General features: G+C 43.4%; 5 protein-coding genes across 5 annotated transcripts; 2 read left to right on the plus strand and 3 right to left on the minus strand.

Moving 5' to 3' along the window:
• The first annotated feature begins 6,424 nt into the window (after positions 1 to 6,424).
• LOC130110018 (histone H2B 1/2-like) lies at positions 6,425 to 6,848 on the plus strand. The gene has a single exon (XM_056276989.1). The coding sequence runs from the start codon at positions 6,427 to 6,429 to the stop codon at positions 6,799 to 6,801; it is 375 nt and encodes a 124-aa protein (XP_056132964.1). The 5' UTR covers positions 6,425 to 6,426; the 3' UTR covers positions 6,802 to 6,848.
• A 1,108-nt stretch (positions 6,849 to 7,956) lies between these two features.
• LOC130110012 (histone H2A-like) lies at positions 7,957 to 8,410 on the plus strand. Its single transcript, XM_056276984.1, has one exon. The coding sequence runs from the start codon at positions 7,971 to 7,973 to the stop codon at positions 8,352 to 8,354; it is 384 nt and encodes a 127-aa protein (XP_056132959.1). The 5' UTR covers positions 7,957 to 7,970; the 3' UTR covers positions 8,355 to 8,410.
• Positions 8,411 to 9,057: 647 nt separating this feature from the next.
• On the minus strand, positions 9,058 to 11,325 carry LOC130110019 (histone H3-like). Its single transcript, XM_056276991.1, has 2 exons — positions 10,992 to 11,325; positions 9,058 to 9,418 (listed from the first exon to the last, which is right to left on the minus strand). Exons 1-2 carry the CDS (start codon positions 11,322 to 11,324, stop codon positions 9,095 to 9,097), a joined length of 657 nt encoding a protein of 218 aa, XP_056132966.1. The 5' UTR covers position 11,325; the 3' UTR covers positions 9,058 to 9,094.
• A 928-nt stretch (positions 11,326 to 12,253) lies between these two features.
• Positions 12,254 to 12,714, minus strand: LOC130110014 (histone H2B 1/2-like). Its single transcript, XM_056276986.1, has one exon. It carries the CDS (start codon positions 12,701 to 12,703, stop codon positions 12,329 to 12,331), a length of 375 nt encoding a protein of 124 aa, XP_056132961.1. The 5' UTR covers positions 12,704 to 12,714; the 3' UTR covers positions 12,254 to 12,328.
• A 1,249-nt stretch (positions 12,715 to 13,963) lies between these two features.
• LOC130110010 (histone H1-like) lies at positions 13,964 to 14,881 on the minus strand. The gene has a single exon (XM_056276982.1). The coding sequence runs from the start codon at positions 14,863 to 14,865 to the stop codon at positions 14,254 to 14,256; it is 612 nt and encodes a 203-aa protein (XP_056132957.1). The 5' UTR covers positions 14,866 to 14,881; the 3' UTR covers positions 13,964 to 14,253.
• Positions 14,882 to 17,658: the final 2,777 nt, after the last annotated feature.

Raw genomic sequence — 17,658 nt, forward strand, 5'->3', positions numbered from 1 at the left:
GGGGACGAGCAAGCCCCGATGACCCTGATCACACACTCATGACAGGATCCCCCCCCCCCCCCGAGGGACAGATTCCAGACGTCCCAAACCAACATACTAGGATCACCAAGCAGGACGGACGGAGGATGAATGGGGTCAGGGATCTCAGGCGGATGGTCTGAGGGCTGGAACTGATCTGGAGGGAGACCAGGATGCAGGACCAAGGGGCAGAACAGTTCCGGCGGACAGTTAGATGGATGATCTGGAGGCTGGCAACGCCGACAGGACTGCCGCGGCGTGACGGCCTCTCAGGAAACAGACTTGAGTGGCGGCGGGGCGGCCGCTCGGGAAACAGACTTCGGAGGCGGTGGAAGCGCCGCTTGGAGACCAGACTTCAGAGGCGGCGGAAAGGCTGGTTGGGGAACTGAAACACCAATCAGGGGATGGGGACGGGGGAGCCCCGATGATGCAGATCACACACCCATGACATTCTGCCTCTTATTTTGTTATCTTAACTAACTGTAATCTTTTCAAAGATGCTATGCAAATAAAGTTTTTCATTATCATTATTATTGTTATTATTATTATGATTACAGCCACACCCACATTCTCAACCTAGAAACAGGGAGGACCTCTACTCCAACTGACAGAGGTAAAAACCACTCACCAAGGATTCACAGCTCAAATGTATCCCCAGCCAAGAGGAAGAGGAAGATGAGCTTGCCAGAATGCTTTAATTGACCAATTAGGATTGAGAATTCAACTTTGCGGTTCAATAATTTTGCATGATTATACAATGCTATCACCTCAATGAACAAAAATTCAATTGACCATGTAAGACAGCGCCGGGAAAAAGATATGAGGGTGGAAATACCTGAGGATGTGTGGTTACATGCCTGGGAAACTCACTGCACCATCACTAACTCACTGACCTCACTGTCTTGTCCTGCATGCACGTAACCATGTGCAATCTGACAAGCAGCTAAACACCTCCCATCAATCACTGGAGACTGCCATCGTCTTGCACCAATTTACTGACAGAAAAAGGGTGAAACTGAGAAATAAAACACAATTACCAACGTCACTTAACTATAGAGAAGTTGAGTTGCACTCACCATACAGCAATAATTGTCAAAAGAAAATACAGAAAATATAACTACATATAGCTATAGTACTGTAGTATTGTTGTAGCTAACATAAAGGCTTGTGAGCAATAGTGCAATGCAATGTTATACAGTAAGTATAACATTACATTATAACCCACTAATTATTATTATAACCCCATTATAACCCAGTATGTAACCTATATCACTTATCTAAATAACTGAAATTGACTTACATATAGCACACCACAGGGTAAGCTTAGCCAGCTAGCTTACTGAAACATACTAGCATGCTGCCGACCTGATATGCGCTATCAAACAATCACCATCATCAAAATACTCACATTGCACATCAAACTTAGTAAGCATGATCAACAAATAAGTTAGAACAGTACGTCCGTATACATTTGACATACCGAGAATACTGCCAAAGGCCTGGAACGTAGAAGATTGAAGCGGATAGAAAAAAGGCAAATGGAGACAAAACATGAGCCTGTTCTGCTCACAGTCAACTTCCTGACGGAGTCCCATGATACAAAGGTCACATGCTAAGTTGCATGAACTGTTGTTATACAAGGAACTGCCAGCAGGGGGACATAAACCAAAATAAAAGAAAATAATGTCCTAATGGGGACAGAACAGTGGGGCAATTGGCCGGATATAATTAGGGAGAAAAAAACAAGAGAGTATTTGCAATAGATCATTAAAGTAAAATGTATCTATCGCTCAGATGCTATTTAGAACGGCAGGCTCTTGTGTTCCAGGGCCCCCTGATTTACAAATGAAGCACTGTGTATTATCATGTGTCTTTGCATATGTTGTTTTTGAGAAAACTACTGCAGACTGAGCCGCTAAAATGTTTATCTGCTTTATTATTATCATGCATCTGTTTATTTGTTCTTACAAAAAATCCTTTACCACAAACTGAGAAACAAAGGTTTTCTCCTCTTATTATATGAAATGTTTGATGCTGAGGAGTCCTGAAATTCACTATCTGATTGTTGGAAGGTACTGGGAGCGTATTCCATTAAAGGTCAATTTCCTTGACCATATAGGTCAGTGTTTGTGTGTAGTAATCAAGAGACTGATGTAGAAAAATGCTGGTAAAAGATGTCAGATTGTTTGGGTGGAGATGATGTAATGGTATTGAATGCCAGATGTAAGGTAACATGTAGGGGGTTCCCCGGTGTCCTGGCAAAATTCCCCACCTGACTCTGTCCATCTTGCCACCTAATCGTGTGTGGTGAGCATTCTGCTCCAAAACGGCTGCCGTGCATCACCCAGGTGGGTGCTACACATGGGTGGTGGTTGAAGTGAGTTGCCCCCTTCAGTGTAAAGCATTTTTGGTGTCTAGAAAAGTGCTATATAAATGTAATTATTATCATTATTATGTGTATTTGTACGCATCTTTTTACAGTAAACCCTTTGCCGTCACTGAGCAACTAAAAGGTTTCTGTCCTGTGAGTAACCTCATGTGTCTCTGTATACTTGTTCTTACAGTCAACCCTTTACCACAGACTGAGCAAGTACAAAGTTTCACATCTGTATAAATTCTCATGTGTGTCTGCATATTTTCTCTTAGAACATATCTATTACCACAGACGGCGCAACTGAAGGGCTTCTCTCCTGTGTGCATTCTCATGTGTCTTTGGAGATCTTGTTTTCGAGAAAACCCATTTTGGCTTTGATGAAGCTGAGAGGCCTGACCTTTCTCTTCATCATTGTCACTCCTCACAGCGACAGGAGGGAATGACAGCTTAGTAATGTCAGTCTTCTCCTCCAGTCCTTGAAGCTGCTCTTCCTCCTGACTGCTCCAGCATTCCACCTCTTTCTCTGTAATGTGTGGGGGCTCTGGTTCCTCCCGGTCTGGATTGGGGCTCCGCTCCTGCTTCACAGAGGAAACCTCATCTTCAGAAACTAAGAGCCGCGGAAGGTCAAGAAGGGAGAGAAAAAATATAAACATTAAGGGAAACTGTCTTTATGCCTGCTCAATAATCCTGGTAAGAAAATCAAAGAAATTTCAATCAGTTCATCTGGATACGTTTATTGACAGATACGTTTCATCCTTCATATAAGTGATCTCTTCAGTCTAAACTGACTGCAGGTATCCCCACCCTTATAAACAATACAGTTGCATAACAACCAAAACCAACAACCAGTTTCATACGCAAATGTGGGCGTGGCCATTAACTGGAGTTTCAATGTTCATGTATACCATTCACGGAGGATTTGGGAATGTTTGCAATCACAGCACTGTAAGACGGCGACGGATGTACCCCCCCCCATTGACTCAGGGATGGCCATTCCCTCCTCACATTGGTGGTATCTTTGACTCCCCGTTCATGAACATCACATTCAGAACACTGACTTTTGTGGATAAGGTGAGAGACATCATGATGGAGGATGAAACAATGGTCTCTTATGATGTTCAGTCTCTCTTCACGTGCATTCCTGTTGATGAAGCAGTGGAAGTAGTCCCTATGAAATTACAAAACGACTCCAACTTTACTTAGCAATGGCACCACCCTTACCACTGACCAAGTGTGTCTGTTCTGAAGCTGTCTCTTCAGTCCACGTACTTCACATACGTTGGCAGTACTATGGGCAGAGGCATGGGTGTGCTATGGGTTCCCCAGTCTCACCTGTAGTGGCCAACTTATATATGGAAGACGTGTAAAAGAAGGCTGTGATGTCCTGTCCAGGGATACCACCTAGCCATTGGTTCAGATTTGTGGACGAGACCTGGGATGAAATTAAATCTAAGGGCCTGTCCAGGGTGTCTCCCCATCTGCTGCCCAATGACTGTTGGGATAGACTCCAGCATCCCTTGCGACCCCGAGAGTAGGATAAGTAGTTCGGATATTGGATGGATGGATGGACGTACCACATTTCACCGACCATACACAACCGTTCATACACCGTTCAGACAGAAGACAGTGCGGTTCTAAGACGGAATCGTCGAGATCTTCTCATGGGACCAGCCACAGCAGATCAGAGGACTGACGCTGCCAGACAACCTCAACACCATCACCTGAGGCATACAGTTTGAGTTCAAGAACACACCATCAGAAGAGCCTCACGACATGTGAAGCCACCTGAGAGACTCATTGAACAGATTTAAGGACATTTGCTTAGTTGTAAGGTTATGATGTCATAATTTCGGATTCAGACAAATTTATTTATCCCAGAAGGGCAATTCAGTTCCACAATCTACTCAGACCATACACAACGACACAGACAAGCGACAATCAGCACTATGTCAGAGACAACAGAGCAATCAGTACACAGGCACCCTTGTGTGGTCATGCATACAGACTCACATGAGGACCAGGCGAAGGACAAAAATTCCATCCATCCATCCATCCATCCATTATCTGAACCGCTTATCCTGCTCTCAGGGTCGTGGGGATGCTGGAGCACAACCCAGCAGCCACTTGGCAACAGGTGGGGAGACACCCTGGACAGGCCGTCAGGCAGGGCCGACACACACACTCGTTTATACCTAGGGACAATTTAGTATGGCGGATTCACCTGACCTACATGTCTTTGGACTGTGGGAGGAAACCGGAGCCCCCAGATGAAACCTACGCAGACACAGGGAGAACATGGAAACCCCACACAGAGGACAACGCAGGACAACCCATCAAGGTTGGACTACCCCGGGGCTCGAATCCAGGACGTTCTTGTTGAGGTGACCGCACCAACCACTGCGCCTGACAAAAATTTACACAAGTTAAAGGAATAGTATAAATAAATAAATAATTTAATTAAATAAGCATCCTAAGATGCTTTGCACTTTACATTCCACATTTACATTCAGTGAACGTATAGGCCCACAAGCCACGTGAAAAACAGACAAGGTATAAACCAACTATTGTGGTTTAAAACAACATAAATCATTCATTTAATTTCTCTTTAAGTTTTACTATAGTTGCACACTGGAGTTGAACAGACTAAGAGAAGAGTAACTTGTATTAATGGTGATACATTAAGTTAGTTAAAAGCTAAGGTTGAGTTTAATACTTTTTAAAAAAAAAAGGAGTTATTTTTATAAAAGTAGAACACTGATTTTAAGAGAGGGCGATGTAATGCCAGGACAAGTTATGCCTGGAACTGGGAGGGTTACAACGGCAAACCTGCTGACGGTGTTCCTGAAAGGAACCAGGGAACCGGGTCGTCCTGGCCATGACCGCAGGTCTCCGGAGGCACAATTTAACATGGGACAATTTCTTCCTCTCATATGCTCTTGGTCAGGAGCTGCTCGAAAACAAATGACCATGGTGGGGACGGTCAGAAGGAACAAGCCTGAGTTGCCTCCTGCCTCACTCGCTACCAAGGACAGGGATCGTTTTTCCTCTGAAGTTGCCTTCACCGATACACAAACTCTTGTGTCCTACTGCCCGAAGAAAAAGAAGAATGCACTTCTGATGACAAGTCTGCGCAGGGACGCCGCTGTGAGTACCAGGGAGGACAAGAAGCCCAACGCTGTCCTAGATTACAACAGGAACAAACGGGGAGTTGGCAACCTTGATACGGTATGTTACTTCTTCTCTTTCAAGACTCATGTACTTTTTTTCCCCGTTACCAGATTTTTATCTGCACCATAAAAATAAGACATGTTATTTTGGCGAAGTGCTCACTGAATTTGTGAAAAATATGAGTCAAATATATTTTAGATGTGATAAATTAAAACGATTTGATGCAATTTTTTCACGTTACTATGCAGACATGAAGTATCACTTGTACTCATGTTATTTACTGTTTGTTGCACTTTTGCAAGTTACTAGCAGATACTCTTGTGAGAGGATGACGTTGGCCCATGGTGATGTTCTTCAACATCATGGATGTGTTATTCTACAACGCGTCTGTGGTGTGGATGGGTTGAGGTAAATCCAGGCTGGAAGCAATAACGATTATAATTATTTGTTATAGTCAAAATAATCCATATATACTTTTTTACTCAGAAAGTGTTGTTTAGCTTGTATGAGGCCTAAAGGCCATAAATAGCAAATAGAAGTTCAAAACTTGTAATATACACAATAACTTAAGTTTATATTTATCTAAAAAAACATTAGGTGATAATATATGTGTTATTATGGATTTATAATCAGCTATAATGGAGCGGTCATTTTGGACCAGGAACACAAAATTAATATGGAAGGAACAACAGGAAGCCTACTCTAGTCCAAAGACTCACGCGACACGGCGCATGCCCAGTCAGCTGACAGTTTTTGACCAATCTTACACGAGGACCAGCACAGTACAATTTGCATCAATTGTGTAGAAATACAGCATCTGAGCAAAGCCGCCATCATTACTCTTGTAGAATTACGAGTGTAACGTCATGCCTGAACCCGCCAAGTCAGCGCCCAAAAAGGGCTCCAAGAAAGCCGTGACCAAAGCCGCCGGCAAGGGAGGAAAGAAGCGAAGAAAGACCAGGAAGGAGAGCTACGCCATCTACGTGTACAAGGTCCTGAAGCAGGTGCACCCCGATACCGGCATCTCCTCCAAGGCCATGGGCATCATGAACTCTTTCGTCAACGACATCTTCGAGCGCATCGCCGGTGAGGCTTCTCGCCTGGCGCATTACAACAAGCGCTCCACCATCACCTCAAGGGAGATCCAGACCGCCGTCCGCCTGCTGCTCCCCGGGGAGCTGGCCAAGCACGCCGTGTCTGAGGGCACCAAGGCCGTCACCAAGTACACCAGCTCCAAGTAATCTGCCCATTGGCCCAAACAAACGGCTCTTTTAAGAGCCACACACAACCTCACCAGAGAGCTGTTCTGTTATCAGTGGTACTTTATCGTGTGGTGTGACGTTAAGTAGCACTTTCGGCTGCTTCCCGTTAGGGGTCGCCATAGCGGATCATCCGTTTCCATCTCTTCCTGTCCTCTGCATTCTTCTTCCACCTGCATGTCCTCTTTCATCACATCCATAAGCCATTTTGGCCTTCCTCTTCACTGGCAGCTTCATATCCAGCATCCTTCTCCCAATGGATGAAACGGTGCGCAACAGAAGACGCCTACAGGCATGTGGTGAGCATGGGACATTAAAGACAACCTGTGAGTATACAGCTGAAAGACAATGCTCAGCCATATGCTGCACACACAGCACGGCGCGTACCTCTCTCCCTATGCTGAAAAAGGTAAAGGAGGAGCTCCCGAAGATGGAGAGAAATGCCATCATCCAGAGGGTGACACAGCCCACCGACTGGTGTGCATCCATGGTGCCAGTCTCGAAGAAGTGCACAGCTTCTGTGTTGATCTGAACGAGGCTGTGAAGACAGAACATGCATATTATAAAGATGCCACAAATACCAAGATATTTTTATTTTTGTTAGCAAGAATACAAACGATATAGGAACGTTGTGTGTGTGTATATATATATATATATAGATATAGATATATATATATATATATATATATATAGATATATATATATATAGATATCATCAGACCAGTCAACTATAAACAACCTTACACCTTTACATGGTCATTACAAAAGTAAATAAAGAAAATGAATGAACTGTAGTATTAACAATAATGATGATAATGTTAAACAAAAACAAAACACTTTTGCCAGAGTAAATTTACAGTGTATATTAAGAGAACATTTTATAATATAAGCACAAATACCAAGACGGTCGAGAGGCCGAGTCTGTTAGAGTGACGTATTAACACCACTAGCTCTGATTGGTCTAAACGTTAAGCGCTCGTTTAACAGATTCTCTAAAGCTCATTGGCGAAGAGCTCGCGCCATTTCATCAGTTGAATACTCTTCTCTGATTGGACCGTGTTTTATCTTCACGTAGCTCCGTGTATAAATACCACCTGCTGACTGGACGCGACCTTAGCTTTCAGCGTTTAACTGAACGAAGAGAATCAAACATGAGCGGCAGAGGAAAGACCGGTGGAAAGGCGAGGGCCAAGGCCAAGACCCGATCCTCCCGTGCCGGGCTCCAGTTCCCTGTGGGTCGTGTTCACAGACTCCTCCGCAAGGGCAACTATGCCGAGCGTGTCGGTGCCGGAGCCCCGGTCTACCTGGCGGCTGTGTTGGAGTATCTGACCGCTGAGATTCTGGAGCTGGCTGGAAACGCGGCCCGGGACAACAAGAAGACCCGCATCATCCCCCGTCACCTGCAGCTGGCCGTCCGCAACGACGAGGAGCTCAACAAGCTGCTGGGCGGAGTGACCATCGCTCAGGGCGGCGTGCTGCCCAACATCCAGGCGGTCCTGCTGCCCAAGAAGACCGACAAGCCCGCCAAGAAGTAGATCCACATACAGCCTTCAGCCCAACACAACAAAGGCTCTTTTAAGAGCCACACTAATCTGAGAGAAAGCAGTGCTCCTGTTTCCATGCCATGTTGCTACCATTTCACAGCAGATCACAAACTGGCGACTGTTCTCTTATTCAACTAGAAGAGAATCTGGGAAAAACGCTGACTTGAACCAACTTCTCTCAAGCTATTCTATTTAAATGTTGCAACCACTTATCGAAAATATTTAACTACTTTCAAGTGTCCGAATAACGTAAAGATGTCATGACATTTAAGATGTAAATGACAGGTGATTAAAAGGATTTATTGAGAATTTTTTAAAATGGAAGGTTTGATGATCCCAATAATCTAAGTAGTAAATTTCTCTCGAATGTGTCCAGATGAACTGATTCAGCCTTAACTTACCGTCACTTTCCATGCCTAACATCACTAAGGTCTTCCAAAACAAAATCAATAGTATGATCAGTCAGTGAAAGCAGTATGATCAGTCAGTCAAAGCAGAATTCAACTGTTTTCAGTCAAAGCTTATTGGTTTGAGAAAAATTATCACCTTTAAAAAGTAAAATACAAATAACGCTTCCGTGTTTATATAGCCAGTTGTGGCATATTGCCATAACCACGGTGCCGCCTTAAAATCTATCACAAACATAAATATTACATTTACAATCGTAAGGAAGTCTCTCGAGGACGTGGGCGGCTCTTAAAAGAGCCTTTGTGTGGGTTTGGTTTCTCAGTTTAACCGCCGAAGCCGTACAGGGTGCGTCCCTGTCTCTTCAGGGCGTACACCACGTCCATGGCGGTGACGGTCTTTCTCTTGGCGTGTTCGGTGTAGGTGACGGCATCACGAATCACGTTCTCCAAGAACACCTTCAGGACACCGCGGGTCTCCTCGTAGATCAGACCCGAGATACGCTTCACTCCGCCGCGGCGAGCCAGGCGGCGGATGGCGGGCTTGGTGATTCCCTGGATGTTATCACGAAGGACTTTGCGGTGGCGCTTGGCGCCTCCTTTACCCAGACCTTTACCTCCTTTACCACGGCCACTCATCTTTACACTGGACTGCTCACCGATGAATACGACAAACTAAGTACGTCGCTGTAAGGGTCCGTATACTTAAACCTCATCTGCGGACGTGATAGAGGCGGAGAGCCTCGTGGGTTGGTCCGGTGTAGCCCCTCCCCCTTCAGGAAATCAAGACGCTGGTGACGATGTGAACGGCCCCATTGTATTTCAAATTACATCGACAGATACATTCATTAAACTGAAATAAAAACTTATTGTAGAATTGCTCTTTAAATAAATGCTTCCTTTCCTTAACATTTCCTTCTTTCCCTCCATACGTTCTTGTAAAAATAATAATAATAATAAACACTTTCTTCTTCTTTACCAAGTGGCAAATAATCCGCTTCACCCACAGAAGACCGAAACACAGCAGGCTGCTGATGTGGAGATGGCAAAGTCAGCGCATCAGGCCAAAGAAGTGAAATCAGACATTTTCCTCCTACCACCTCTTTCAAAACCCAGCAACGATTTCAACCAGAGTGCTTATATCAAAAGTAGGGTAGTATTTGATCCAGATAAATTAGTGAAAGTCACGTCCAAAGCTGAATTCTGCTTGGCCTATGACTATTTGCTCACACCACCACCGCTTTTGTTTTGGAAGACATTAGTAATGTTAGGCATGGAAAGTGATTGTGAGCTGTTAGTAAGGCGACTCAGTTCATCTGGACACAACATTTATTGAGAGACTTTTATGACGTTACTTGGAGACATAAATACTCATGAGCCCCTGAAACGAGATCCAGGCAGTGGTTGCAAGAAAAAAGTGATAAGATCGTCTGAAGGTGTTAGAACAGGGCAATGCTACTGACAGAAATGTGTACCATAGATTATACCCAGGGGAAGCGACAACTATTTAGTTTATTATTTAGTTTTATTGGTTTAGATAAGTGTGTTCTGGTAGTTTTTGGATGTGTTTTTGTGTTTGTGTTGTACTGCTGTGGGCTGGGGAAAAGGGCATTTCGTTTCATTTCATGTACACAAGTGCATGAAGTGAAATGACAAAGTGAGTGTTCCTGATGGTTTACCTAAGATAAATAAACAGGATGTGCCATTGGGGTCTATTGTTAGTATGATTAACTCAGTGACCCATAACATCTCTAAGTATCTGGCATCTATTCTTAAACGGTTGGTAGGCAGTAATGAACATCACATTCAGAACACTGGAGTTTGTGGATGAGGTGAGGGACATCATTTCATGGAGGAGGTTGAGACAATGGTCTCGTATGATGTTACGTCTCTTCATGTACGTCCCTGTTGATGAAGCACCTGGTTTTTACACCTCTGCCCATCTGTGGTTTGTATCTTAAATGTGATGACACATTTACATTATCCAGGCTTAAATGGTTAGAAAACACAGAAAGTAGCTGCAACATTTATATAGAACAATTGTCTTAAGTTGAAGTCAGCGCCCCCCAAGGTTGTGAACAAACGCTCTTCAGTGACATGTGTGTGGCTCTTAAAAGAGCCGTTGCGGGTTGTCAGGTGACGGGGCTTAAGCACGCTCTCCGCGGATGCGGCGAGCCAACTGAATGTCCTTGGGCATGATGGTGACCCTCTTGGCGTGTATGGCGCACAGGTTGGTGTCCTCGAACAGACCGACCAGGTAAGCCTCGCTGGACTCCTGAAGAGCCATGACAGCGGAGCTCTGGAAGCGCAGGTCAGTTTTGAAATCCTGAGCAATTTCCCTCACCAGCCGCTGGAAGGGCAGCTTACGTATCAGCAGCTCCGTGGATTTCTGGTAGCGACGGATCTCTCGGAGAGCGACGGTACCGGGCCTGTAGCGGTGAGGCTTCTTCACACCGCCGGTAGCCGGGGCGCTTTTACGGGCGGCCTTGGTAGCGAGCTGCTTCCTGGGGGCTTTGCCACCGGTGGATTTACGGGCGGTCTGCTTTGTTCTAGCCATAGTAGACGAAAGTCTCACTTCTCCTTACTAAAGACTTACTGGCACGCTGCAAACGCCGTGGTTATATAGCCAGAGCCGGAGTCCAGCCACACGCTGATTGGTCTTGGCCAGGAACACGTGCTCTCTGACAGATCCTTATTGGAGCAGAGTCGCTTTGAAAAACCCGCGGAACATTCAAACTAAAGGGCGCCTCCTCACGTCAGCTTCTCATAACCCAACCAAGTCTGAAACAGAAGCAAATAAAAACCATCTCACATTAATATATGTATAGATTATTAAATTATTGGTCGATGAACAAAATGCTAAAATATAGATTATCTAGTAGATTATATGAATATGTAGGTTATAGTTTAGAATATGGATTGATCAGTATGTTTATTATAACCGATTGTCTCGCCAATGACTGGCAGTGAAAAATCAAATAGGCACACACATTTACCCTAAATTTAATAAGACTGGTAAGAAAACAAGGTTTTAAAGATTTTGAAGAAAAATATGAGTAAAAAAAAAACTTTAAACTGATCCTTTAACAAAGCTCAGGTTGACTGGTGACAATGGAGGAACATTTGTACACATGTCCATAGATCTGTTGGAAGACTTCAAAGGTTTACTTACAATTATCAAAAAATAAATACACATTGAGTAATTAAACCATCACCCAATAAACTTGCAAAAAATGTAAGTATTTTTAGATGCGACTCTAAAAAAGACCAGACTCGAATTCGTAACTGATCGGATTTCCCTTTGATGCATGCATGAGGGAAATGAGAATGTGGAGGCTTCATAGATCACTAGAGGGATCGGACTACCCAATTTCCCTTGTATCCACGAACAGCTAACAAATCAAGCCCAGCCAACTTTTATTTCTATAGCTGTGTGAGAATTAAACTGTTCCGGTGTTGGACGTCACAGCACATGGTAAAGTATCACTGATAACAGAACAGCTCTCTGGTGAGGTTGTGCGTGGCTCTTAAAAGAGCCGTTTGTTTGGGCCAATGGGCAGATTACTTGGAGCTGGTGTACTTGGTGACGGCCTTGGTGCCCTCAGACACGGCGTGCTTGGCCAGCTCCCCGGGGAGCAGCAGGCGGACGGCGGTCTGGATCTCCCTTGAGGTGATGGTGGAGCGCTTGTTGTAATGCGCCAGGCGAGAAGCCTCACCGGCGATGCGCTCGAAGATGTCGTTAACGAAAGAGTTCATGATGCCCATGGCCTTGGAGGAGATGCCGGTATCGGGGTGCACCTGCTTCAGGACCTTGTACACGTAGATGGCGTAGCTCTCCTTCCTGGTCTTTCTTCGCTTCTTTCCTCCCTTGCCGGCGGCTTTGGTCACGGCTTTCTTGGAGCCCTTTTTGGGCGCTGACTTGGCGGGTTCAGGCATGACGCTACACTCGTAATTCTACAAGAGTAATAATGGTGGCGGCTATGCTCAGACGCTGTATTTGTACACAATTGATGCAAGTTTTACTGTGCTGGTCCTCGTGTAAGATTGGTCAAATACTGTCAGCTGACTGCGCATGCTCCGTGTCGCGTGACTCCTTGGACTAGAGTAGTCTTCCTGTTGTTCCTTGCACATTAATTTTGTGTTCCCGGTCCAAAATGACCGCTCCATTATAGCGGATTACAAATCCATAATAATACATATATTATCACCTAATTTTTTTAGATCAATATAAACTTAAGTTCTTGTGAGCATTACAAGTTTTGAACTTCTATTTGCTATTTATGGCCTGTAGGCCTCATTGACCTGAGCTAATACAACTAATGTTTTAGTAAAAAAAAAAAAAAAAAAATATATATATATATATATATATATATATATATATATATATATATATATACTAGTAGTAGATATTGTTTTAAAGTAAACAAAAAAATTTAAGGTGGTTATGAGAAAAAGAAAAAAAAGGTATCACGTTCAGCAAGCAGGAGCTATTTTTTATGTATAAAAAAAACAAGCGTGTGGCTCATCCATAAGTAACTGCTATACGGGTTCAATAATATATTTTTAAACGTGTAAGGAACGATTTTATGAAAAATTGTGTTAAACTGTTTTTATATTCTCATTTAATGGGCGCTTTTAACCCAAGCTATTTACAATAGCCAATAATTTGTAGATTGTTGATCTATTGATTGATTGCTTATTTGTTAATCTGTCACTGCCTGTTGCATTATGGCGTGCCAGTCTTTTATTTAATAAACTTTATTGCAAAATATTGAAATGTACAAATATAGCAGACATGTATTCCACAAAATTGTACTGAGAAATGACTGAATAAATAATTACAAAACAAATCTACTAGGGATTATGAAAACGAGAAAACAACTCATACAAAAAGAAAGAAAATAAATAAGAGAAAAATCAAACAAACAAAAGAAACAAGTGACATCATTCCTCTGAAAATATCCTTGTACAGTTTAATGGTTTTGTTACTTTAAAACTTACTGTAAAACTGTCATTATGTATTTTAAACAGGGCATGTCAGTCTGCAGCAGTTACAACACCAACAGTGACGTCACTAAATCAACTACAGCTATAGGATATAGAGAATTAACATAGACTTGTGGCTATACTGTCATGCCCCCCCCCCAAAACAAAGCTGTCTTCCAGTCAAATGCTGTGTCTGGTCTAACCAACCACTGGAGAACTGAGGTGTTTTGTGTCATTTCAGAGTAATAAAGTGTGTGACGAACGATGAAGTCGTAACAATCCCTTTCAGTCATATTATCGTTTCTAGGTAAACTGTCGATAAACATTGTATCCAAGATGAATCGGTTTAATTTTGTGTAATGTTCTTAGCTGGATGATCTATTGTAGAGCATGCATCAAGACGTTTATAGGTGAGGTTGGGTTGTTGCGAAATGCTCTTTCATTGATTGTGGTTGGCTCTTAAAAGAGCCTTTGGAGGTGTTTCAAGACGACGTGTCCATCTACTTCTTCTTGGCGGCCGCCTTCTTTGGCTTGGCCGCCTTCGGCTTGGCCGTCTTGGGCTTAGCAGCCTTCTTAGCTGCGGTCTTCTTGGGGGTGGCGGGCTTTTTGACCGCCTTCTTGGGGCTTTTGGCGGCCTTCTTAGGGCTCTTGGGCTTCTTGGCTGCCGCAGGTTTCTTGGCCTTCTTCGGGGACTTCTTGGCGGCTGCGGGTTTCTTAGCTGCCGCCTTCTTGGCGGCTGCGGGTTTCTTGGCCACAGCTTTCTTTGCTTTTACCGCTTTCTTGGCGGGTTTCTTGGCGTCTTCCGCTTTCTTATTGATTTTGAAGGAGCCCGAGGCGCCGGTTCCTTTGACCTGCACCAGAGCGCCCTTGGTTACCAGGCTCTTGACGGCCACTTTGACGCGGGCCTTGTTCTTCTCCACGTCGTAGCCGCCGGCAGCCAGAGTCTTCTTCAGCGCTGCCAAAGACACGCCGCTTCTCTCCTTGGAGGCCGACACGGCTTTGACGATGAGCTCCGCGACGCTGGGGCCACTCTTCTTGGGGCGGGGGGCTTTCTTCTTGGCAGCTTTCGCCGGAGCGGCGGCGGCTGCCGGTGCGGGAGCGACTTCTGCCATTTAGTCTTTAGTCTTCTTCTTCTTCTTCTTCTTCTTCTACTGTTGGGAGACGCGAACTCAACAGAGCCAGTAGGCTGATAGAGGGGAAGGAGCGCAGGCAGGGATATAAACACACTGTGAGAACCAGAGAGACTCAACTGCCCCAGTCTGGCGTCTGCGCTGCCGGAGCGCTGCCACACTTGTGTTTTCTCTCTCCGATAAAACACCAAAAATCACCTTCTCAAGTCAAACAATCACTTATAAACAATATCGATCATGAAGGAGACCCTTGGCACCTCATAATAAACCCAGTTAGAGTGGAGCAGACGTTTGCCTTCCGTTTCGAGACATGTGAAACCTCATCTATACACTGCCAGTGACTGCAACACGCTCCAATATTCGGTTTCTAAAACCTTTTAAACGAATTGGATTCAGATCAACAGTCGTTTACCAGTTGCTTGAATTGTTTGACAACCATGGACGATCAAAAAAGTCGTCATTTCCAGAGAATTTCATTTTAAAATCACGCTTTCTTCATGTGGGCAAACACACTCTTGGTGGCGATCTGTCGCCTCTTTCAGCTCAGCGTCCTGTGTGAGATGGAAAAGTGGCTGCAAATATTTATCTTATATTGAATGCATTAATAAACTATTACAGAATAGCAACATCTCATGAATTGGTTTAAATATATTGATAACAGTTTATTGAAATCCGTATTTAAACTGCTGGTGCATTGTATTATATGGTAGTCTGTTGTCCACGATGTCTTGAATGTGGACAACATGTGGAATGTGAATCCAAAGGAAAAATGTGCACGTGTATGAGGAGCTCCAAAAAACACACATTTTACATCAATGTCGCGTTTGTATTTTTTAAGTGTCTGATTGGTTGGATAAACAAGATGAATTATTTTGAAATATACATCTTTAAGTTTGTGGGTGACACAAAACTTATCATTAAAGGTACGTACTACATTCCAGTCGATGTTTTGAATTGAGAACACAAAAAAAATTGCACGAGGAGTTGTATAATTAATAAGTACGTTCCTAATATATCTATTATTAGGATCCCCCCCTTAATGTCCATACCATTTAACATAATCTTCACAGCAAAGGTAGGAGTTTCATTATACATATCACCTTGCTACCTGCCTCTAAGGGCATTCTTTATATAATGGAGCCTGATAACAATAGGGCACCATCGAGGTACTTTATAACGATGAGGCCAGTACCTGAAAGCAGGCCCTAGCATCCTTTTAAGATAATTGGATTTAGTCTCGGGGGAATGATGTGTTGTTTTGCAATAATAACCCAATAATAACCCAAATATGGGTATTTGATTCTCTGCAAGATAACAATATGGTAACCCCCCGTTACATCCTCATTCAACACCTTTCACACCCACCATAGCCAAATTGCCAGACGTAAATATGACTTCCATGTCTTTTTGTACAGGAGAGATACACGTGATAGAGATTTCATCTCTACAGCTGCCATCACGGCCACAGCGAGACGCTTAGAAGATGTTGGACGTGTAGCAACTGGAAATAGGATGGCGTTGGGTCTTCTGTTAGCCTCACAGGGTGGTGTATGTAAAGTGATCTTCACTGAATGCTGTGCATATATTACTAACAACGATGCCAAAGTATCTGAATTGGAACATGATACTGAACAAGGGGTAAAGGGTGTTTGGCCCCTTGGTATCTGTGGGGGTGTCATTCACAAACTGATTGTGTGTATTCTTCTGTTTTTGGTCATTGTTTTCATCACTACTTGTATGATTGGTATGATCCATAAATATTGTATTAAGACTTTACTTAATGCTGTACAAGGTCAAAATGTTCCTGATCCCTGGGTCCACCATATGATTCTGATGATGATGAAAATGTTTAGCAAATGTCACTTCACGTAATAGAGTAGTTCCCCAAGATCCTTCCCTTTATTTGGAGTTATTGGTTTATTTTTCTTTCCTTGTGTTAATGCTTAGTTAGTTAATTTGTAACCAATCTACACGTGTGTGTAAGGAATATATCTCTCATTTATTGTTTCATCATTTTAACCATTGTTTAATGTTATTAGTGACTATGTTGTGTTTTTTAGATGGATTTTGAGCATTCGCACAAGTTTTTCCCATGGTCAACACTGGGTTTTTCTTGTGCTATAACCACTCAAATTAGTGTAGGTAACTTCTCGAGTCTTTTACTCATTTCTAGTCAAGAGTCGGGTGAGATGTTTGGTTGGAGAGGACATGGGATGATTGGGACTTCTATCTGACTGCTGAGTTTATATGGAGTGTTTTTTTATATAAATCTGATGCATTTCGGTTGGTTTACTGCTGACAGACAGGCCTCACAGTCATTCTGTGTGAGGTAAGATGTTCCCCAGGAGCTATATCCATTGTTAGTTTTTCTTTAATGCTTTATCTAGATGATTTGTTATTTTTTGTGATTAAATATTTTTTATTTTATCATTTTTTTAAACAAGACACACAAATGAACAATAATGCAAACAAAAACCCACCCACAAAGGAGAAATAAAAGGGAAAAGAAAAAAAATTCTACAGAAAAAAATGCAAAAAAGAAACAGCATACAGTACTCGGTCAGTGTTCAGTCAATAAAGTTCTTCAACTCAGCGGCCACAGAATTCCACATGTCTATAGTTCCAGCCCTTGCTCCATGGATCCTTGCTGTCGAGAGCTCCAAACATACGTACAATGTCCAGATATAAGAGGGACCAATGACGAGATGACAAATCATCTGGAGCTTTCCAATGCATAGCAACCATCTTCTTGGCTGCTGTGAGTCCCGCAAGCAA

This window comes from Lampris incognitus, chromosome 3, assembly GCF_029633865.1.
Source record: "Lampris incognitus isolate fLamInc1 chromosome 3, fLamInc1.hap2, whole genome shotgun sequence".
Classification (NCBI taxonomy): Eukaryota; Metazoa; Chordata; class Actinopteri; order Lampriformes; family Lampridae; genus Lampris; species Lampris incognitus.